General features: G+C 39.4%; 1 protein-coding gene across 5 annotated transcripts in view; it reads left to right on the top strand.

The window, feature by feature from the left end:
• Positions 1-24,841, top strand: part of PPP2R5C (protein phosphatase 2 regulatory subunit B'gamma) — an 86,490-nt gene that overhangs the window by 12,257 nt on the left and 49,392 nt on the right. For 4 of the 5 annotated variants that reach the window (XM_041128867.1, XM_030041540.2, XM_030041534.2 and 1 more), the window contains exon 3: positions 5,470-5,629. In XM_041128867.1, coding sequence (XP_040984801.1) covers positions 5,470-5,629 — 160 coding nt within the window. Of the gene's footprint in view, positions 1-5,469; positions 5,630-18,974; positions 19,321-24,841 lie in introns of those variants that run through there. The other variant, XM_030041550.2, reaches the window with a different exon arrangement.

Raw genomic sequence — 24,841 nt, 5'->3', positions numbered from 1 at the left:
GGAACATAAACTCTATTTTTTTCAGTTGTTAGAAGCAGAAGTTAAAAGTCGGAATCACACTGTTCCTGATTGTCTTAATGTTCATAAAAGTATGTAAAGCTCTAGCTTCTGAAAACTAAATTGATCAGAAAACCTGATGTTTGGGTTTTAATTATGATCTGAAGGAACACATTCTCAGTCTGACATTTTTTCAGAGCAATTTTACACATTTTTAGGGGTTTATCAGCACTTTTGGAATTGAATGTGTCTATGAGTATATAAACATTTGGGTAGGAGGGAGCTGTTTGCTAGAACAAGGGGAAGAATAGGTATTTCCCTTTCTAGTCACGGGAGGAGAATCAATAAAAATGTATCTGTAGTTTGACTGTTTTGGTGTCAAATAAGTTGAATTGTTCACTGATGTAGCAGAATGTCCATTGGTTACTCTCAGGGGTTGTGGTTTCTGAAGTAGTTTGGTTTGTTACTGGGAGGAAGAAGCTGAGCTGGGGTCTTGTATTGGGTTTGCGTGGCAAGGCTTTGGTAGCAGGGGGGCTACAGGGGTGGCTTCTGTCAGAAGCTGCTAGAAGCTTCCCCTATGTCCGACAGAGCCAAGGCCAGACGGCTCCAAGATGGAACCGCCGCCGGCCAAGGCCGAGCTAATCAGTGAGAGTGGTAGCGCCTCTGGGATAAGATATTTAAGAAGGGAAACAAAAAGTTGTGGCAGGCACAGAAACAGCAGCTGGAGAGAGGAGTGAGAAAATGCAAGAGAAACAACCCTGCAGACCCCCAGGTCAGTGAAGAAGGAGGGGGAGGAGGTGCTCCAGGCACCGGAGCAGAGATTCCCCTGCAGCCCGTGGAGGTCCACGGTGGAGCAGATATCCACCTGCAGCCCCTGGAGGACCCCATGCCGGAGCAGGTGGGTGTCCGAAGGAGGCTGTGGCGCTGTGGGAAGCCCATGCTGGAGCAGGCTCCTGGCAGGACCTGTGACCCCATGGAGAGAGGAGCCCACGGAGCAGGTTTTCTGGCAGGACTTGTGACCCTGTGGGGGATGCACGCTGGAGCAGTGTGCTCCTGAAGGACTGCACTCCATGGAAGGGACCCATGCTGGAGCAGTTTGTGAAGAACTGCAGCCTGTGGGAAGGACCCGTGTTGGAAAATTTCGTGGAGGACTGTCTCCTGTGGGAGGGACCCCACGCTGGAGCAGGGGAAGAACTTGAGGAGTCCTCCCCCTGAGGAGGAAGGAGCAGCAGAGACAACGTGTAATGAACTGACCCCAACCCCTGGTTTTATTTCTCATTACCCTACTCTGGTTTGATTGGCAATAAATTAAGTTAATTTTCCCCAAGTCAAGTCTGTTTTGCCTGTGACAGTAATTGGTTGAGTGATCTCTCCCTGTCCTTATCTCGACCCATGAGCCTTTTGTTTTATTTTCTCTCCCCTGTCCAGTTGAGGAGGGGGAGTGATAGAGTGGCTGCGTGATGGTTAGTTGCTGGCTGGGGTTAAACCATGACAGGTCTTCAGTGTGAACTAATGAGCACTGTACCTTCATAAAAAGTTAAGTATGTTACTTTGAAAGCTTTAGCAAATGCATACACAGAACTGTTAGTCTGAATTTGTTTTCTTTTTAGAGGAGTGGTTAAAACTGCTGAGCTGTGGGGCTTAAGCTGACTTAACCCACTTTTTCCAGGTGCCCTTCTATCCAAGGGCTGGTTGTCTGCAAGCTCTGGAAGCCAGTTCTTTTGTGGTAGCACCATAGTGCCACTTGCAGAGGTCATTTGGTACAGCTGTGTAGTGTAGTATTCAAATAATAATGAACTGGAAAGTGTTTTTGCAGCTTTCTGGTACATGCTGGCTGAATGACTGGAGCATGACTGAAGAGCAGGGATGATCATGGTTGATGGTAGGAAGGAGGAGGAAATCTGTTGGATAAATTGGCCAGCGATTCAGGGCTAGAATTACACTGGAGTCATCACTGCTAGATGGGAAGTTGCCATAGCAACAAAAAATGCTTTCTTTCAACATTTCTAATTAGAAACATTACCCATCCTCTTAAATAACTACTTTTGGCTAATTTTAGAATTTATCTGCTATTTAGAATACTTGGTTTCCTGAGGTGTGTGTTACCTTAGGATACCATAGTGTGCGTATCTGTGCAAGCACATGCAAGCACTTGTTAATTTGAAATTGTGAATTTGTTTGGGAATAGAGGAAACAGGAAAGCAGCTTTTCCTGTTCCAAGTAATGAACAAAAAACAGGTGGCAGTGAAAGATAGCCAGTTCAGAAAAACACCATTAGGCTCAAGCACAATATTGAAATACAGAATCCTGTGCAGTAGTAGTGTATTGCCTTTGTATGGCAAGGTTTGGGCGGGGGGGGGGAGGGGCTACAGGGGTGGCCTCTGTGAGAAGCTGCTAGAAGCTTCCCCTGTGTCCAGCAGAGCCAATGCCAGCTGGCTCCAAGATGGACCCACCGCTGGCCAAGGCTGAGCCCATCAGCGTCGGTGGTAGCGGCTCTAAGATAACATTTAAGGAGGGGAAAAGTTGTTGTGGAACAGAAACTGCAGCTGGAGGGAGGAGCGAGAAAATGCAAGAGAAACAACCCTGCAGACCCCCAGGTCAGTGAAGAAGGAGGGGGAGGAGGTGCTCCAGGTGCCGGAGCAGAGATTCCCCTGCAGCCCGTGGGGAAGACCATGGTGAGGCAGGCTGTCCCCCTGCAGCCCGTGGAGGTCCACGGTGGAGCAGATATCCACCTGCAGCCCCTGGAGGACCCCACGCCGGAGCAGGTGGGTGTCCGAAGGAGGCTGTGGCGCTGTGGGAAGCCCATGCTGGAGCAGGCTCCTGGCAGGACCTGTGGCCCCATGGAGAGAGGAGCCCATGGTGGAGCAGGTTTTCTGGCAGGACTTATGACCCTGCGTGGGAAGCCCGTGCTGGAGCAGTGTGTTCCTGAAGGACTGCACCCCATGGAAGGGACCCATGCTGGAGCAGTTTGTGAAGAACTGCAGCCTGTGGGAAGGACCCGTGTTGGAGAATTTCGTGGAGGACTGTCTCCTGTGGGAGGGACCCCACGCTGGAGCAGAGGAAGAGTGTGATGAGTCCTGCCCCTCCAGGAGGATGAAGCGGCAGAAATAATGTGTGATGAACGGACTGTAAATCCCGTTCCCTGTCCCCCTGTGCTGCTGGGAGGCGGGGGTAGGTAGAGAATCTGCGAGTGAAGTTATGCCTGGGAAGAAGGGAGGGGTGGAGGGAAGGTGTTCTGAGATTTGGTTTTATTTTTCATTACCCTGCTCTGGTTGATTGGTAATAAATTGCGTTAATTTTCCCCAAGTTGAGTCTGTTTTGTCCGTGATGGTAATTGGTGAGTGATCTCTCCTGTCCTTATCTCGACCCACGAGCCTTTTGTTTTATTTTCTCTCCCCTGTCCAGCTTAGGAGGGGGGAGTGATAGATGTGGCTTTGGTGGGCACCTGGCATTCAGCCAGAGTCGACTCTGCCACAGGTACTTGTTTATAATGCATCTTAACTAGCTTTTACAGTTTAAAACCTGGTAAGTCATTGCTTCCTAATTTTAGTGCTGTTTTTCCTTCTGCTTAGTCTATTCATATTTTTATTTGGAATGCCTTTTTTTAACTTCAATTAATGGATAGAATTTACCTTGCAGACCACTGGTATTTCAGCAACAAGATTTTTAAGCATTTAGTGTTTGGGATTAAAAAGTGGAATAGTCTGAAAAATGCAATGTAATAGGTATTACTTGTACATAAATGCTTTTAACTTGCTGATGTATGCCACTTTCACTGAAATGAGTTATAGAGTGGTTTTGGTAACTTACACCTTCTAGTATTCAGTGTATTGTCTCCCTCTATTTGTTCAATAAGGCTGTAAGCGTTTTTGCTGTTGTATTAAATTTGCAAAATGGTTAACTTAAATGTGTTTAACGAAAACTAAATGTTTTCAGTCATATCTTCAGTATATTAAGTACAGTGTATATAACATAGCACTACTTAATCTATTCTTGAAGCATATACATTTCTCTCCTAGTTACGCTGCTAGAACAAAATTTGAATAAAATTACTGTCTTGGAGACTCTAAAGGTAGATAAATTTATGTATGGTAACATTTCCATGTGCACTGAATGGGTACACTCCTAGACCGTATGGAAGTTGTTGATGAATAAGCTATTCTGGAAATCCTTTTTAGAACATGAAGAAAAGTGGTTTCTGTTGTTTTAGCCATATCCCTATGAAAATGCCATTTATGTTATTTCATGCAGGAACAAAACACTGCTTTCATATCTACTATACTTAACAAAACTCTAATTAAATCCATTCAAACTGCCAAAGTAGCAGCATTACAACTTGATTTCCATCCTGAATCCCATTCGCATCTGATTTTTTTCCTATTTCTTACCACGTGGGCGCTTTCTGAAAAGGAGAATATGGTCTTTCCTGCAAGAGAAAAGTGCCAAGTTGTATTTTCAGATGTGTGCTTTGGTGTGTAATGTGTAAAATTGTTTGCAAATTTGAAAGGCTTCTACAGCAAATTAAGGTCCTGTGAAATGAATTACAATACTTGCAGTAAGATTTCCTGCTCAGCTGTTTTTGTATTTTTAGTCTGGGTCACTCCTAGATGTCTTATCATTCTTATAAAGAACGTATTTTTATCTATTCATATTTAGAAAATTAACTATTGCCTACTTTAAACCTGCTTTTCCTTCTTCAAAAAAGGAATGAGAAAGGCAGCATCACAAGTTCTGACAGGCTTTTGTTAATGATGCATTTTATTCAGCTTGAGGGAGAGCACTGTCAAGTATAGTCTGGGAAGTAACAGCAAACTGGAAACCTATAGGTGGGAACTATTTTTCTGGTTTTATGTTATAAACTTCATACAGAGGTACAGTGACAATCTGATAAGGATTATTACAGTAAAAACAACTTGCTCTGAGTAGGCAGTAAACTGCTACAGATCTTCATGTATGTTTTAGAAGCTGCTGAAGCTACTAGAGTAATAAGACTTGCTCCTTTAGATTTATATCAAAGCCTGAATGCCCTAGTGAAGCTTAGGACTTTAGCAGCAAGGCACAGTACAGATAGGCAGTGGAAGGTTCACCTGCTGTAAATAGACATGGTCCTGTGATCCCTTTGAAGCTGAAGTTAGCGAAATACCTTGGAGACCTGGACTTCTCAGGGAAAAGATGAGAGTAGCTAAGGAACTACATTATTTGAAAATTCCTCTTCAGTTGGCTGGTAACTTCAAATAAATGGGCTAGTGCATGTAACAAGGTGATCTACTCCCATCTATATGAGGGCTGTGGTACAGAAATGAACACTGAAAAGATGAAACAGAAGAATAGATACCTATACATTCAGAGGACGATGAATAGAGCAATTTGATTAAAAGCTTATTTTGCTTCATTTATTTCTGTAACAAAAACTTTTTTAGAAGATTTTCTAAGTTCAGCTGCAATTAACTGCTTTCATTTCTTTTTAAACAGGTGTCAAACAAAAAATCAAACAGCACTCCTCCCCCAGCACAACTCTCTAAAATCAAAGTACCAGCACCACAGACAGTACTGAAGAAAGAAAAGCGGCAGAGTTCTTCAAGGTTTAATGTTAGCAATAACAGGGAGCTTCAAAAACTGCCGGCTTTAAAAGGTATGTCTTTCTAAATTAGAATGACTCTTGTGGAGGATCTTGGACATGAGACAGAGAAACATCTCAACTGTCATACTTCTTATATCTGGACAGCATACATTATATATCAAGTGTACACATGTGCAAACTTGCACATACTTGAATGCTCAAACACATTGGGTGGCTGCTTTTTTTCTTTCAGTCCTTATATGAGGACTTCTATTGTGTTGCCTTCTTTGCAATCAGTATAGGAAATATCTAAGTTTCTTCAACCCAGAAATGTCTGTGTGAAAGTATATTCACTAATCTCACATCAAAGCAAAGTATTTGGGCTCTGGGCTCTATGCAAAATATTAGTCATCTGTTCTCAGTGCAGCATGCTCAAACCCTACTTTGTACTAAAGTATCTCTTGGCATTGTGAGAAGACTTGGTCTATCGCTGTTTATTGGTCTGGTTTTCCTGAGCGTGGGTCAAGTGGAGTGATGTCTTTTTAGTGAATATGAATTTTTCCTTTGTCAATTTTAAGGCTTTGTGATCTTTTAGAATTACGTTTACTGCCATCTGTGATGAAAAGATGATGATGATTGATGCATCTTCTCTTACTAACACAGCTTTTATCATCTTTATTTTAGCTACTCTGTTGTGTAGATACATGTTTGCATACTGTGCTTATGGTGCCTTGTAGCAGTGCTAGGGTAGAATTTTCCAAGTGTAGTCAGATGTACTGATCTACTGCTTATGAGCAACTGATTTGTGCTGAAGGTTTATTTTAAAAAAAAAAAAAAAAAAAAAAAAAAAAACAAAACAAAAACCCCAAAAAACCCATGTTTTGAAGTGCGATGCATACTGCTTTCCAGTGTTCAAAGTTGGCAGTGAAAGCCTAATAGATTGCTCAAATGTTGAGTAGTAGTGGTGTAGGCAATGTGAAAATGTCAAGCGATAAGACTTTTTTTCCTCCAGTCATTGTTTTCTTGATATAATAAACTCAACTTTTCAGCCCATATGAATTATGCTGCTTTTTTTTTTCATATAGACCAAATTAGACTGCAACATTCTTCTCTTCACACAGATAGTGTTTTTACAAAAAGAATATGAAATATTGTCCATCATGTTAGTCTCTTCTCCCAAGTAACAATCAATAGGAGGAGAGGGAAACAACCTCAAGTTACACAAGGAAGGTTTAAATTGGATATTAGGAGAAATTTCTTGACCGAAAGGCTTGTCAAGCATTGGAGCAGGCTGCCCAGGGAAGTGGTTGAGTCACCATGCCTGGAGGTAATTAAAAGACTTGTACATGTGGCACATAGGGACATAGTTTAGTGGTGGATTTGGCAGTGCTAGGTTAACAGTTGGACTTGATGATCTTAAAGATCTTTTCCAACCTAAATGATTTTATGATTCTATATTAGTATAGCAGTCTATATACAAGATGCTGCTTAAAATTTTTCAAGACTTAACTGCTGTTTATTTAATTAGTGAATTTCAATCTATTTTATTAAATTTGTAAATAAGAATATTTAGCACCACAGGTTATGAATAATACTTCCTATCTTTTAGTAGTACATAGCAGTAGAACATAGTAGGTTCATGCACAAGCTGTAACATCCAGGGTGTGACACAAGCAAATGACACTGAATTAAAGTAGTGACTTTTTATTAAAAAAGTTATGCATACAGCCTTATTGACTGGCATAACCTTTTGTTCGGAGACTCAGCTGCAAAGAAAAACATTTGTTACTTGGTCTAGAACCTCCATTTTGCCCTACTTTAAATAGTATATTTCTGGTAGTGCCTGGGACTGTCGGGTCAGGGAGACTAGAATTGAGCATGCAATTAGAAGCAGAGTGGACAGCAAGATGGAAATGAGAAAAATTAGTGCAGATGGGAGAGGGGGAAGTAATCTGTCTTACAGTGGGAAAGGTGAAGTTTTATATCTGTTTCTACCTTGGCTCTTGCAGTTTAAACTAGTAGGCCAATGAAGGGCAGAAGAATGCCTGCTTGGACTTGGCAAAAAAAAAAAGTAGTCTTAGAACATACCTTACACAGTTTTTGAGAGTGGTCTAGTGTTTTTGACACAGTGTACCTAGATGTGAAGAAATTGTGCATATGCATTATAGTTGCCTTTCAGTCTGCAATCATTCCCACCACTAAAGTGAAGTGAAAGAAAAGATCTTGAGCTTATCTCTGGTGGATGTCTGATGCTGTGTGTGTGTCCCCAGGCTGTAAAGGGTCAAACTTCTTCTTATGAAACACTGGTGCAATTGCTGATCTAGTGATGGGCAGTAATTACTATCTTTACTAATAAAGCCATGTCCAGTCTCACAGATCATAGCAGACGTCTGTATAGTTGCTGTGCTTACTGCACGTGCTCACTCGTGACCTTAATTCCCACCTATTAGGGTTGCTGAGAACACTGTTGGCCAGTCACCCTGTTCTCCTAATGTGTACATAGATATGTGACTTGAAGTGTGTTCAGTGGGTCAAGTGAGGCTGGGAAACTTTCTTTTTGGGCAGCTTTAAGTGTGGTATTTCATGTCTGTCTGGACAGGAGTTAAAGTGGACTGGCAGGCTGTAATTTAAAGGACTGAGATGATGAGGATGGGTTTGACTTTTATGAAGCACTGGGAAGAACATAGCATTCCTTCAGGTTAGCTGTGTTTAACCAGCTTTCAAACTCCAGTTACTCATAACGAGTAGCTGTATTTCTATGGCTACAGTAGGTAGGAAAGCTTTCTTCTATCTGTAGTAGACCAGGAGATGTGTATTTTCTTCATACGTGTTGGATTGACTACTGTGTGGTGTGATGTACTTTACAAGAGATTGTATTTTAAGCACAGCATATAGAATGGAGTTGTCTTTTTGCATACTTTAAGGTCTGTATTTGATCTGTGAAAGCTTGTAACCAGTAAGCTCTAAATGGCCTGCAGCATTGCTGAGATAACCACCTTGCTTCTGTGCCATAGGGCTGGAGTTGAGGTCAGCAGATCACTTGAAATAGTGGGAAGGGAAAGGAGGAGCTGCCAAAGTGGGTTTTCATCAAGGTTTCTTATTTAGAAAATACTTTTTGATCTTCAGGCATGCTGTGAACTTTCTCTTGGGTGTTGCACAGAAGTGCTGACGATAGGCTTCTGGAAATACCAGCCTATTTGCCCTGGTGACTGGTTTTAGTGTGGTATGGTTTATATTCATTGGAGCAGCTTATGATTAACATTGTACACCCTCAGTTTATTCAGGAAATGGAGGAGCAGGATAGCTCATATAATGCAAAAAGAAAAGGAAATAAATTATGAGTTAAGAGGCTCCAAGAACAGAGATGAACGTAGAGAAGTCTGTGATGCAGTTGGTTTGTGGAGCATTGAGATCCATATATTAACAAAGCTGCAAGCTGGTAAAGCTCTCTGCAGCACTGTGCAATACAACCTGATTTAGGTCAGGTGGAAGAGGTAGCTTGTCTGCCCACAGACAACACAGAAGTATCTCTGGAGAAGTACCTTCAGAACTGTGTCAAATGTCTTTAAAAGATCTTACCTATTTTCACCAAAAAAGAAAACTTCTGTGCCAACAGACTTGGGTTTTGTTTATTTCTGCTTCTCTGGTTCTCCTTGTTAGCTAACATTTGTAGTACAGGTACTTCAGTTACAGAAAGTTGATTTTTGTTTTCAGTTGTTTATTGGGGAAAAAATTACTTACTGGCCTTAAAGGTGTGTGTTGTTTTATTATGATTTGAAAACTTGCAGATTAATGCTTTGGTTTTATCAAATATAAATAGTAAAGGGTGTTTCAGCCTTCAGAAACTTACCAGTTTCTTCATTTTTGCTTTCTTAAGAAAATAGTTTGTAACTTAGGATATATTGAAATTGTTCACAAATTTAAAAAATGTGTTCTGTATGAGATAAACAGCGTAAGTGTTCAATATGAATATTTAATAAATACATAAAAGTAGTACCATTTCTGAGGTTGTATGTACCTGACCACTGACACACTGAAGTAGTTCATCTTCTTCGCAACTGCCCACTTCAACTTTATGCAAGAAGCTTCAATTCATTGTTACGTTATGGATAATTTTGTTCATGGTTAATTAGCAAATAATTCCACAGTGTCTGTGATTGTTGTGTGCTGGCATTTATTTCTGATGATGTTGATGGGTCATCTTCACTTTAGTTCTTGATTCTAGGTTACCTCTATGAACTTCTGACACTCAAATACATTAAATACTAAAAAAAGCTCTAGAGCTTGAATGTGATGTATGTACTCATCTAGCTGTGTTTGTTCAATTTTGAGAGGAAACTTTTGAGAGTGTCATTATATGTTATGAATTGCATGCTTGTTGCTTGTGTACTTGATGGCTGCAATAATACATTTTCACTTCAGCTCTCATGGACTTAATATCCAAAGACCATCATACAGATCAAGTCTCTAAAATTTTAAAGAAAAAAAAAAATTACCTAGGTTTAATGCTAAGGGAAAGGAAGGATATCTTTTTTTTCTTGTTTCTTTTAGAGGTAATTGCATTTACTTCCAGATCTAGCTGCTTCCCCCCCTTCTCTTACATTCATATTAAGAAAACTTTGACACACAAACATTTGTAAATTCTGTAAGTTTAGTTTACTATCGAAACCATTAGCAGATCAGACTTAATGTTTTTTGTAAACTTCTTTTTTTTTTTTTTTTTGAAGTAAGAAATAATTCTATTTTTCCTCTGATTTTACTGAGAATATAGTTGTTCCTTACCACATGAGAGTAGTGGGCGAGTGTTGGCATCCGCAGGACAGAGGTTGCTGCTGTGATGGACTCACTGAGTAATTGACCAAGACCAAAAAGGAACAAAAAATAGAACAGCCAGCCAGTAGTGTGGCATTTCATAACTGGTTAACTAGCAACCTAAATGTTAATGTGTTTCACTTCTATTCAAGACTATTAATACAGAAAAGTAAAATTTAAGTTTAATGATTCAAAAATGTACATGTTATTAAAAAAGAGTATTTATTTATAATTTTAGTAATACTTCCATTACAGGTTGACAGGTTTTTTCTCCCACAGTACAGTCTTGCTAATTATGTAGTTCTAAGATGCTCCCTTGCCCATTCTGTACATCTAGTTTATATGCTATGAGGGTTTTTTAACAGTACAAATGGGTGAATGTACTTGTATTTGTACATGTTATTTTGCAAGGATGATCTGATTTTAGTAAACTGTGCAAATGTGCAGCATTTAGAGAACTGTTATACAAAGTGGTGAGATTTTTAAGGATGTGGTCTGAATCCCTACAATATGTAAGAGAACGTTGCAATGAGAATTCTTAAATACAGTATTAAGATGGCCTGACTGGGATAAAAGGTCTTATACAGTGTCAAATACAATTGTGTGACAAATGTAACTCTAACCTGCAAGTAATATTCATTAAAATATAATGTTCTCTGTCAGTCCTAGAATAACAAATTTGAAAAAATAAAAAAAGTCAGTGCTCCTTAATATTCTGAAGTGTTGCAAAATTTCCTAATGAACATGTTAGTCATGCATATGTAAATTTGGGTGTGATTCAAAAATATGCTTTTTCGTAGCATTTCTGTATATGTTTTTTAAAGTTGGGTAGAATCCTTTTATAGCTTTATAGAGGACTCCTATGATGCCAGTGTCATGGTTTTGTTTGTGGGTTTGGGGTTGGGTTTTTTGTTTTCTTTTTTAGATAGAAGTGAACATAGTTTTACGTAATCTTAAAGATGGCAATTGTAATTCAGCTTTTATTTTCAAATACAGTTCCTAATTTATTTACAGAATTACTGTTTACCTCTTGGAGTTGGATTGTGGATACAATATTCTTATAAAGGTATATACCGAGGTAGGAAGAAATGAGCTATGTTGACAGTTGTGGACATGCATGCTAACTTTTAGTGCTGAGAAGTGTAGAATATGGAATACTGTGCTATTTTCTTAATGTAGAATAACTGCATGTGATATGATTAAACAGATCCTGATATTTCATTCTTGAAGATCTTGCCGTGCATGTTGATCAGCCCTGGTTTTGACCTTCTGGTGGAGATGTCTGTTTCTGACTTAACGTGATTTCAACATTAAAAGTACTACTATCAGTCATATCTCTTAAAAAAAAAAAGCGGGGGGGGGGGGGTAGAAATAATGAGCATGACAGGTTATAAGGGTGCCATTTTTCTAAGCACATCTTGTGTAGAGTGCATGGTTTCTCTTTTTAATTTAAGCAGAGACTTTAGAGCTATGGCAAATTCTGAGTCTGTTCTGTGCAAGAGGAGAATGTCAGGGTGGTGTCTCAACTTGTCTGCCTGTGATACAGGACTGTGATAGGGAGGCAAGCTTTATTAAAGCTTTCCTAATGTTTTAAAGTCACAAATGGCTGTCTAGGAGATACCTCTGTTTTCATCGTCTGTTCAGTATTGAAGTCTGATGAATCAAGATTGAAGAAGAGGTGATTCCAGTTTAAGATTCTGATACTTAAAAAAACAATTGGACCAAATTTTCATTGATAAAACTGTTGTAACCATGAGGAAGGACGAAAAAGTGAGAATTTCTCAAGGTCAGAAATGTAAGGTTGTTTTGTGTTTCTCTCAACTGTAGAGTACATATAAGTAAGCAAAACTGATATAAAGGTAAATTAAAAAGCAAATCAAGTATTGTTCTCTGTGCTGCAGAGAAATTCAACCATGTATGTTGATATTTTCCACAAATTCATATCAGGGTAAGTTCAAACCCCAGCAGAGTGTATTACTTGTTCATTTAAAACTAGCATCTATTTTCATGATACAAAAGAGACTGGCTGGATATATGCAATATAACTGAATTTATGGGAATCGTAGTGATAATGGACTACTTTAGGTTTTGAGGAGCACTTTTCTTATAAGCTGTTGAGACTGAAGATCTCAATGTTTTGTGTCACTTTCATCGCAGAAACCTACTCCTGCCGTTTGTACATTAGGTAGAGAACAAAGGTGCAGTACTTCGGCCTTTCCAGTTTAATCATGCTTCTTGTGTGTGTGCATGGCAATGAAGGAATTTTGTCCAGCTGCAAGGTGGCAGCATCACTGTTAAGCTAAAAGTATTTTATGCGAAGTAAGATGGTGGATTAAACAAGATAATGCTACTATAAAATATAATTTGCCCTAATACGTAATGCATTTAAAAGGCAAAACACTGAGGCAAAACAAATTAATTCTCATGCAAAACATCGATGAATACAGTTTTGTGAAACAGATGATGCTCTTCTCCCTTGTACATGAACTACATTGGACTAACTGAGTATGCCAAGTGCTATCCTTCTGGTCCTGGCTGCGCTCATGCTTTTATAGTATTTTTGGCAGCCCAATATTGTATCAAATTTATTGAAACAATAATACAATAAAGTTTGTTCTTTCCTACATCAGTATGGTTAGGTGTCAGTGAGTGTGTGTATTGTATTATGTGAAAGAACTGTGGAGACTTTCTTTGCTGTGTTAATTTAGTAACTTTGTCTTTGAACTTTGATGTTAAAAACATTATAGTGTTGCATAAACAGCCTTTCCTGTATTTATTTTTCTTTCAAATGTTTCGAAGAATTATTAAAATATGTGTGTGGTAAGCATATACATTTCTTAAAGCAAATACTGGCAATTGTTTGGTGTTCATACAGGAAAATATGATCTATCAAATGAGTAAATACTTTAATGTTTATCATGTGATTAATATTAAAATATTTAGCAACTATCCAGTCTGAATTACTATGTAACATTTTAAAGATTAAGAAACATGATAGTGAGTGAATAACTACCAAAAAAAGGTTATAGAGAAAAATACTTTGCTTGAATGTGTGATTTTTTTTCTTTAGCTAGCTTTACATGAAATCATAGGCTTGGATTAATGAGCCATTTTTCATTTCAACTGCCCTATCAAACACCTACTCATTAGTCAGCAGCTGAAAGTGTTAGAAGAATGCTCTACATCTGTCACTGGCAGCATTGCCTACCAAACTTGTTTCCACTCAAGCTTGGATAGAATCCATAAAAATAGGATTTAAAATGTGGTATTGTCTTCTTTTCTAGATTCTAACCTGTTTCTGAATTCAGAGTTTGGAGATCTCTTAAAATGTCTTTTATTATGCCCTTATTTACAAAAAGAACATTTTGTTCCATTGCACAGGTCTTCATTATAATCAGACCTAAACATTTTTGCTGCTCCACTGAACTTCTCCCTTCATAAGACCTCTACTGATCAAACATTGAATGCAATATTTATACATGTAGATATAAGTCAGTGTTTGCTGGATAACTAGCATGCTCTCAAGTTTTTATTCTTAAATATAATTTTTTTTTTTTTACACTTTGTTTCTTGAAAATGACAAGTGTGACTTGGGTAATAAGGCCACAGACAGGAGTGAGTTTGGTGGTATACATTAGGTTTTTATACTGGGCTTGGTTAAAATAGTGTGCCAATACTTGAAACAAGCTTCTGCAATCTGCCCTGGGAAATATGTTTTTGTACCAGATGCTATTCTTAAAATATATTTCTTTTAAGGTAACTAATGATTTTTTTGTTGTACAGCTTTCTGAACTGAACAGATATCTATTGATTTCTCCTCCCACTTACAGAACCTTTTGAGTATACAATATTGGCTGAATGAAAACTTGGTACTGTTGAATCTGTGTGCTACAGTAACCATGCAAATATTAGGAAATCCAGATAGAGACAAATCCAGTCACAGGCAGATGTTTGCCAGTTCCACTTTTTTCCTGTACTAGAAGGAGAAACTGATTAAATATTATTTTCTCAAGTGGAAGGTAGAATACTATCTTTTGCCATGCTTTCAGTCTTAGGAATTCTTTAAGGAAGCCAAATGATAGTCTGTACCCATTTCATTAATCCAGGTAAGAATTTTTTTCTTATCTGTGTATATCTTTTGATAGCTAGGTATTAACATGGTGTGTTTACCATCTCTGTTTCCTTGAAGAATCTCCTCTTGGCTGTCCTCTGGAATTTTGTCAGAACCTTGTAGGAGAAGCCCAGTATCCTTCCTATTTCTGCGGTTTCTCCTCCAGAATGTGTAGTTATCTAGTGCCCTTTCTCCCCTAAAACAAAGTTACTGTCTTTGAGTAACTCATTGTTCAGGGTTGTGAAGAGACCCTTATTTTCTGTAGCCTGACATCATTTTTGAGAATGGTTAGTTTTGCTTAGGCTATAATTGGAGGGGGGGGAAAAATAAAGTTGGTCCTACCAATAAAAGCAAGTCATGTTTATTCCTGTCCCTTTTTTGGGTGGCTGTCTGGTGAACCAGATAATGGAATCAACGTGGCTCAAACTCACCCTTTTCCTTCTCATTTTAATTCTGCTCAGTTCTAATCTGGTTCAACCATGCAGCTGCACAAGCCCTTGTACAGCGATTTCAGACAGTTGCACACATGTGCCTCAGAAGAGGTGGGATTGCAGCAGTAGCTCATATAGACTTAGTTCAGCTTAGGCTGACATGGAACACAGTCAAAGTTAACAGAGAACCAACCTGACAATGAAGTAAGTGGCTTTCTGTTGGATTAGTGGACTAAACCAGCTCAGCTGTGGGTCTGATGACCACTGAAGCAGGTGAGAGCAAAATAAAGCTGAGGGAAACGCAGGAAGGAGACTGAAGCAGTCTGCAACTAGGCTGGCTTAGGTTGCTGTGGAATAGCGAATTTAGCAGTTGTGGAATTATGCCTTTAGTTACCTCAGAGTTCAGACTAAATAGCCCCCTGCTCCCCCAATCCAAAAATGAAAACTCCTCATATAGTCTGAGAGGTAACCAACTTTATCCAAGGTGTTGTCATGCAAATAGAAGTTCATACAATTTTAATTATATGTTGTTGATTCTGCCACTATCAGTTAGAATAGTAGCTAGTTCAGAATGGAAATAAGGGCAACCTTTGGGCAGGTGAATTTGTTGTTAGGGTGGGGGGTGTGGTTGTTTTTTAAATCACAACCTAAATGGAGTATTTGTTTTGAAAGAAATACTATATAGCCTCCCAGTGTAAAGAGAATTTACCAGCTATAGTGCTGGATCCTAAATGTAACACATTTAATTGTATCCTAAGAACTTTATAGGATTTTCCTTCATTCCCATCATCAGGAAGTTAGAAGCTATGAACAAGGTTCAGAGGAAACCTGTAATAGTTTTGCTATACTGTCAATACATTTTTTCATTAATTTAATTCTAAAAATGGATAGCTGAAGTTAGCGCTTTTTTTTTATTCTCTTGTAACAGAATCATCTTCGTAAATTTGTTCAAGTAAGCTCTTCCTCCTCCCATTGATATTCATTAGCTCTATTCCACTTGCACTAATATTCTTTCCCTCCCCATTAATAACTCAATTCCTAACTCAATTTTCTTTGCAATTTTTTTCCCAAATGAAGTTGCTCAAAATAATTCAACTTAAGTAAATATTTTCTTTTGGTGGCAAATCAAATAATTTAAGGCTGAAACAAAGGGAGGGTATACAAACCTCCCGAGCAGAATGTACCTCCCAATCCGTATGACTGGTGAGAAGATACCAGATTTTGTTAATGAGCAAAAGGTCTTATAAAGATTGAAGTTCTTCAACACCACTAGTCTCCTGTCAGAAGCACACCACAAATATACTGAATTATGGCTGTTTGAACCAGTTTCATGGTAGTTTACTAAGTACTGGCTTCAGATGTAACAGTCTGCAAAGAGCCGGAAGTGTGAACAGGGTATATGTATCTTGGAAGAGAAAACTTACTTGAATGTGACTTACTGTTCTGCCAATACTACTGCTACCACTGCGAATGTCACATTTACTCTCTTTAGTGAAGAACAATGTAGGGAGGTTGATTCTTAAACCATTACCTAAAATTTGCTAATGAACCTCTAGCTATTTAAGCTGTGCTTATGTATAAAATAGGAAATAGCACTGTAACTGAAGTAACATTCCCTTTTTGCTGTGTTGTGTACCAGAACAGTAGCTAAGTTGTGTGCCGTTGGACCAGCAGGCTTCATATCCATTTTAATCTTCGCAGGGAGCTTCAGAGAGACAGAAGCAGCAGTTGACCGTTAAAGCAAAGACAGGAATAGAGATGAAAGAGAGAACAGCTGGTTCTTAAAGATGTGGTTACTAGATAAACCGGAATTTTAAACCTAATTTTTGCCGCTTCATGCTGCGGCTTATCGCTATAGAACAGTCTAATTGTACTTTAGATGGAGAAAAGAAACAGAATTTGCTTGCAAATTTCTGCATATGAAAATATTGGGAAAAATTGTCTGAGTTATTCTTCAGTTTTCTCCTTCACCTATCAAGATCTTGTAGAAAACTTTGTATTGAGGTTAGTCTTGGTTTTGTTTTTACATCTCATTCTGTTAAAGGCATATCTCTATGGTAGCTTTTTGTTTTATAAGACTAAAACTCCACATCTAAGGTATACCCAAGGGATACATAGATATATAACCTGACATTTTTGAGACTATACCTCCCCTGTTTTTGCCTAGACTGGAAGGACAAATTATTTGAGTCTCTGTAGTCTTAGGGAAGAGGTTTAAAAAGGCATCAGAAGTTCATATAGTCCATTTTGATGTTCTCAAAAGCAGAATCAACTACATTTATATCACTCATGTTTGGCCATTTTTTAAAATTACTAGAAAGTTTACAGTCTCTTATTTTGTTTCATTATGCTTCTTGCGAGAGGATTTAATATCTAACCTAATGTTCCTTGATGTAGGAGGAATTTACTGTCTGTAGTGAAAGTAGAAAAACTAATTCCCTCAATCTCCATAATTACTCTTTAAAATACTTAGATATTATCAATCTAGTCCTTTCTGTCAAAAATCCCCAAACTAACCAACAAAACAAAACAAACAAAAATGAGCCAAAAAAAAAGAAAAAAACCCCAACCTCCCCACATCACACCGAACAGAGCAGCTTTATTTTTTTTAATTAAGTAATATTTTCTAGATTGGTCATCTTTGGGCTTTCTCATCAGGTTTATATCTTTCTTCAACCATGATATCCAGGAGGAACTACTTCAAATGGGGCCTTGTCAGCAATCAGTAAATCCAATTGATTTCTTCATCTGTATATTCCCCTTTTTTATATCCCAGTTAGACTTTTCCCTTCATCCAGTTCAATAATACTCAGTACAGCTCTAACTCACCGTTGACAGTGTATTATTGTAGTGCGATATAATTTTTCTAACCAGGTACGTATATGCCCTATGATTTGGTTTTGTTCGAATTTTCGTCAGCAAATTACCTAACTGAAAAGCATCTTCCTCTTTTTCTGATTTATTCCATTTTTGAGCAGGTATAAGGTAGGACAGTGTCACAGATAAGTGATCTAAATATTTAAAGGTGACATACTGTTGCAAATAGTATTTGGGGAGAAGCACAGATTTGGAGATGGTGCAAGTATAACATTGCCTGTTTCTCTGAAGATGACTCCCAGAGGTGCAGTACCTAGGAGACAAAATGGTCCTTCAGATAGCTCATTGTAAAAATAAATGTGCAAGTCCCATATGATGAAGAAAAGGTTGCTTACAGTTTTGTTCCAAATACCTTAAGTAATTTAACTGAAAAGTTTAGAAATTGTTATGCTGTGCTTTTCTTGTATTTCTGGGATTATGCAGCAAAGCTGTTTTCATATGCCTATATATTGGTTCTTAGTGCTGCAATACTTTAGTTTCTAATAATAAAAGTTACTTTAAATTATTGAACTTTCTAGAAAGGAAAACCTGAGTTTTGCCATATCCAAGTTTAACAACGTTAAGTTAAACTTAAGATAGGTCCGTTTTTCAATTGAAAGAAACATTCAGATAAGCATGAAACAGGAGGTTTTTTTCTCCCGAATGTCGTATGTATGTGGTTTTATTCATAACATATATATTAGCCACCAGTCATAAAACGCTTTCAGGGAATGCATGTGAGGTCTTATGTTTATAAATCAATGATGATGATGATAATAATTCAAGGACCTGTATCTTACTGTGCAGTACCTTTTAATCGGGCTCTTGAAAGCTAAAGTTGTAGATGTTGCCCTTAATGCTGTGTTTTTCCACGGTTAAGTTCAGCACCTGTTTGGTCATTCTTGGCAGCCTTACTGAAGGAAAGATTAAGCCTTTGGCTTTTTCAGGAAAGAAAAAAGTAAAACGCGTGCGTCCTTTCTAGCAGGTGCGTACCGAATATTATCTGTGAGGGAAATAACAGAGCAGCCGTGAGCTCATCCAGGTTTGGGTTGTTGGTTTTTTTGTTTTTTTTTTTAAAAAAAAAAAAAAGGCAAACGCAAAAGACCCGTCACCTCCTGGGGCGGGGGTTTGCCGACCTCCGCTTCTGCGGGGGCCGGGCCCGGCGGGAGGCGGGGAGGGCCGGGGCCGGGGGGGTCGGGTCTGTCGGCGGGGCCGCCGTGCCGGCGCGGGAGCGCAGGGCGCGGTGACAGCCCCGCACCAGCCTCCGCTCATTTGCGGCCTCCTCGGTGTCATTTGAAGTTGCTGCTGTTAGCCAATGGGGCTCCTCCCGCCCGCTGACATCACTAACTAGCCAGTTCCCTCCAGCTGCAGAGCGCTTCAGTTTCTGTCTTTTTTTAAACTAAAATGGAGGCTGGTTTCTTGCCTTAAGGAATACACTGCCTTGCCTGCTGGAGCCTAGATGTTGACATGTAACAGAGCTGGCAGCAGGATGGTGGTTGACGCAGCCAATTCCAATGGGCCGTTCCAGCCCGTGGCCCTTTTGCATATTAGAGGTGAGTTATTGTGCGTGTGAGGGTGAATCGCGACCCTCTGACGAGCTAATAAATGGCTATTGTGGTGCTCAGATAAGGGGAGCAGGAAGTCCTTTGTAGCCCAGTCCCTTTCGGTTTGCTACAGCCGCAGTAAAACCGGCGGAGATCAAAACCCGTTTATCTATTAAATGCGTTTGGGGAGGATTTAAGAATTCGTAGAGGCATTGCATACATAGTTAAAAGCAGGTTTTACTGCTTTCTGCCGTAACTCTCCCATCCCCCTTTCGAGCTGTGCTGATGTCAAAGGATGTGAAGTCACTACCCTAGAAAGGTACCGAGTGGGGGGAGGGAAGAGCCAAGTTATCGCTATACAGTTTCTGTAGAATAAGGGCAAACGTTTGGTGTGCTTCAAAGCCTTTTTTGTGTCAATCCCTCGGATAGAGCTCCTTTAAAACCCACTGCAGCTTGTAAAAGAATTGGAAGTGTTGTTGGGGAGGAACGGGGGGAAGAGATGTGACATTTATTATGAAAATATCCTTTATGTATTCAGAAAGCATTTCCTAGAAGAGATGCGGTTCAGCTTTAACAAGCAAGCTCTTATGCGCCCATCGCTTTGTGCAATTTTGAATGTTCCATTTCTTCACAGAATACGTTCTTTTGGGTTTGTAGAATTAGTGCATTGCAAATCTACATTTTATGTAATTCATTGGGAAAACACATGTTGGTATGACACTTTTGCCTAATACTGAGTGTGTATCTCTTGTTCTGTATTCTTCCAGTTAGAAAAATCTTGCATTGCTGAGGGTTTTTTTTCGTGTATTTTTTTAGCTGGCTGTTAACCGACCAAAGCTTGCTCTTTTTTTTTTTTTTAATGTCTTAAGGTGGTTTTGGTTTAGAACTTTTTATGAAAGCAGAACATGTATTAGCTGAGATCAGCACACCTTGAACAATGGCATTTATATGCAAGAAACACAGCTGATACCATTCTTCATTACCTTTGCTTCTCAGCTTTCACTGGTGTAGGCTAGATGTTAGTACTGTAAAGAGTATTTTTTTGATTAATATTCCATACACTGAAAAAATTTTGCTTTGAAAGTTTAAAAAACCCCAGCTGTTCCAAAGCCTGCTCGTTTAAGCAGTAGCACTGGTCTTCATGTATTAAGAAATCACGATTTCTCTTTACCTTTTTAAAAGAGCCCTACCCTTCTCTGTCTGAAATGGGACTGGAGGTATTCTAGAAGACTCTTAATTTTGGTCGGGGGGGGCAGGGAGGGATGTGATAAAATTCCCGCGTTAGAATAGGGACTGTGCTTGTTGTCAAGGGAATATAAATGCAGCTGCCTGACCTGTGGAGAGGCCTTCACTTTACACTCTGCACAAATCATCTTAATTCTCTGAAGGGTGCTGCCTTTTGGAAGGGGAGAAGCATGGTCTTTTAAAGGTGCAAGTTAGGAAAACAAACCAAGGTTGGAATCAGAATGATGAAATATTATAATGATAAACCATAATTGTCTTAATACAATAATAAGGTTCTTGTCAGTGAATTTATTATCCCTGTTGTTGCTCCCATCAAATACATAATTGTGGAAACAATGGATTTTAAGAAACTGTTCTGAAATTTACTTTCCCAAGACCTAAATTTTTAGTGCACTGCATAGTACAGTAGTAAAGTAGAGGTTAAAGGGGTTTGTGGTTTGGTTTGTTGTTTTGGGTTTCTTTAAATGGGGTGATGAGAGTGGACTTTCTTGTAAGCAATTAAGGAATAACTGGGAGATTGTTTTGCCTTTTTCAAGTGGTAGGAAGTAAGATGGGTCACTGGTATTAGAGCCCACAGGAGTTTCTTGCCACTGGGAGAGGAAAAGCATCTCTTTCGTACATACGTGTATACAGAAGTTGCTTTGGGTTTGGTTTTTTCTGTGTGTACCTCATCTCACTAGCTTCTCTGATGTTACCAGTACTGGTCTGCCTCCAAAATGAAGCCTGTCAGAACAATACGTACAAAATTAATAGCAGTAAAAATTAAACTGGTAACTCTGAAGCCTAATGACACGTTTACTGTTTGTCCCAATCCATGCTGCTTTTACAGTTGTCCTTTTACATCATCTGTTGCAGTATAGGATTAAATATCTAGTAGAAGTACTCCTCTTTGCAGCTATAAGAGCTAAAACTTCAGTGTCAAAGCAGGGGGAGGGGGCACAAGCCCCTCAGTTGTTTCTAGTAGATCTATTTTGTTGTAATACAGAAGACACTGCTTTATCACCAATTTCTTACAGTCTTTAAACTAAAATTTTGGGATGGTGTATTGTATTTTATTTTACCCTTATATTGTAGCTACCATACTTGGCTTTAATCTTATCTTTTTACAAAATCTGTGAAGCCTTGTGGACTACACTACCAGGACTTCTTTGAAAGTAAAAATTGCAATCTTGCTTTTAAAGTTAATTCTGAAGCACTTTCTGTAGCTGGATCATACGGAGCATGTAATGTTTGCAGAATAAAAAGGAAATCTGATCTGGCATGGGATGGGAGCTTGTTCCCCTTGCTCCTGCCCCTCCTGAACTGCAGACAGCTTTCTTGTCTGGGCTACTTAGAGCTTTGCCAAAACAGCACGCTTGGAAAAATAGATTCAGGTAGTTTTTAAAAATGTTATGAGTCTTGTGAAGAGAAAATAAGGGTGTCAATTTTATTGACTGCTATTGCTGACACTGATATCTGCACCATCACCAGTAAGGAGGAGGAGTGGGTATTTGTAAGATAGGAGGTGTCAGGGCCCCAGATAACCCGTCCTCTAGCAGTTCATTTGGCTGCTGGTGCTGAAGGTCATCTTTGATATGGTGCAGCCACGTAATCTTGAGTCAGACTGCTGCAGAAAGAGTTGTGAGAAGTCTTGTCGGGGTTTCCCTTTCACTCAGGAGTTGTCTTTAAGCTCAGGCCCTTGGCCTTGGTTGTTGCCTCAGCTAGGTTGCAGCTATGTGGTTGGCCAGCCACGTACCTCACTGATCTGGATTCTGATGTGTTGACTGCCTGGCTTGATGTGACTCTTCACTGCGGACTTGCTCAGCAACCACTGGACTGCTGGCTGACCCTGATCACTGTCGGTATACCTGCTCTCCTTTCTTCATTCAGGTACTGTGAGACTATGCCCTTTGTCACAACTATAGACTGTTGGCAGTTGTTCAAGACCAATGTGTAGAAATCAGGTCTTCAGAAGATGACTTTGAACCTGTTGTTGGAAAATACCAAGCACCAAAAGAACCTAATCCACGCTGAACACAAGTGGCGTGGAGCCATTACTGTATGTTATTTGCTTGTGCTGAAAGCATTGGCTCAGTGAGAGTGTTTGGCCTGCTGGGGTAGTGAGCCCTTGGTCATTCCACCTGCAACAGGCTTTCCAGGAGATCCGAGTTATGCTACTGCTGCATTGATCTTTCTAGAGTACAAAGATAGCGCAAAATGGTCAGCTGAGCTGCTTGTCACTGGTTATCATGGTGAACTGAAAACCTACCTTGTATTGGAACAATCCAAAGCTTGCAAGATTACAATTTCAGTTTGAGCAGCTGTTATGGCCATGGAATAACTGCTGTGGTTTGTGATCCTGGACAGAGGCTTGAGCTTGTGTCTGGCTGTGAAACAAATCGTGTAGCCAAAGCAACCGGTCGTGGTATATATGCACGGAGAGCTCCTTTAGGATCTTTGTGCGTAGACAGATAACTAGCTATGAAGATGACATTAGGACAGCATAGAGAAGAGTGCTATTAGGTATTATGAATTTAAGATTTTTACAACAAGGAGGGAAACAGAGCTGGATGGTGTTTTCAAGATGCATCTTTCCCTTTCTGGAGCCCTTCTGGCAGCTAAACCCCTAGGGTGATGGAAGTGCACTCAACACCCTGACGGTAGGATCCACGGAAATGAGATGAGGCCTGGGGGAAGGAATTGGGACCTTTTGATTTCCATCTCGGCACTTCAAGCAAAGAAAGCAGCTGTTAAAGCAGCATGGATTAGGACAAACAGTAAACGTTTGTCACTAGGCTTCAGAGTTACCAGTTCATACTGACTGTTGTGAGTTGTCTTGCTGAAAACTGTAGCTGTAGTACAGAGTGCAGTTACAGGTAGAAAATAATCATAATTCATTCATCAGATTATAAATGTTTATTCATTGTGGGGGCAGACATTTTTCATTAGGAATACAATTCAATGCTGTTGAGAAAAGTCTCTTAATACTGTTTTATCGGTACGTAGAAGTAGCCCAAATGCCAGTGTTTTTATGAACTCAAGACACAGCTATTTGAACAAAATATAGGTAAAACTCTGCTCTGATCTGCAATCGCAGAATTAGCAGAAATAGAAGTTACTTTAGTGGCTTAGTTGCTGACTGGCTGGGACTGGTAGTGTCTGCTCATGCTTTTCAAAAATGATTTTTCAAGATGTTTTGCAAGACATAATGAAAGTTGTGTGGGAAGGAGAGTGAGAACACCCTGATACTGTGTTAACTCAAACTGATGCTTCCTGTAGGCCGTAACCTGTTTCAAATACCTCATTGTCCATCTTTCTCCTCTGCCTTCCAGAGCAGCAGATTTTTTTTTTACAGATTTGACTTTGTCATTATTTAAGTTACTTTAGATTTTGTGAAAGATGCTTTGAATTTTTTCAAAGACGATGTAAGTGATGTTAACTTGGTCCATTCTTTCTCTGTGCTCGTTTAATGTATTAATCTTGAGTAAGGGATCATGGGAGGTAGTTCATATTCCATCTTCACATAGTGCTTTTCTACAGGGTTAAAAATGTCAGTGGTAATGTTTTTGTGATGTAAACACATGAGTAATTAGATAGAAATTTGCATGCTCTTCAAAGTCTGGTGAAAGATCATTGTTCTGTTGGATTAGGTACTAACATAGCATCAAGCACCTGTTGTGGTGTTTTTCCTGAGCTTGGGCCGTCTGCCTTTGATCACCATGAACTACTGTCAGGTTCTTAAAGCAGCCAAGTGCTATCTGGCTATTGCAAGGTGCATTTCTACTTACTTTATACTTTCATACTTGGCTATGAAAGGTCAAGTCCCTTTTGACAATATGTAAACACAGGAAACAACTTTTAAGTGAGCTGCATACTGCATTTAAACCTGAAGTATGCAATTTATTTCTTAAAGGAGAAAAGCTTGGCACTTTCATTTTAGAAAGAACCTAGCATGTGGTTTTTTTCCTTGCAAAGTAATTGACCTGAAGATCCTTTTTCTAACCATACTTGCTAAAAATCATGAAGGCTCTTGCTTTGCAGGAATTGTTTCTGAGCTAAAAAAAATAAATAAATTTATCCATTTTGTAATTAAATGGGAAGCAGAGGCCAAAGCTCACATTTCAGAAGTAATACAGACCAAATGCAGCGTGCAGAACAGTAGCCATTAATCTCATTGATGTACAAAAGGAGGCTGAAAGAACTGGGTTTGTTTGGCCTGAGGAAGGGAAGGCTAAGGGGAGGTCTTGTCTTCAGGTAACTGATGGGAGGGTATAGAGGACGGAGCCAGGCTCCTCTCAGAGGTCCA

Source organism: Aquila chrysaetos, chromosome 2 (genome assembly GCF_900496995.4).
Source record: "Aquila chrysaetos chrysaetos chromosome 2, bAquChr1.4, whole genome shotgun sequence".
In the NCBI taxonomy this organism is placed as follows: Eukaryota; Metazoa; Chordata; class Aves; order Accipitriformes; family Accipitridae; genus Aquila; species Aquila chrysaetos.
This window is presented reverse-complemented; position numbering and strand designations above follow the sequence as displayed.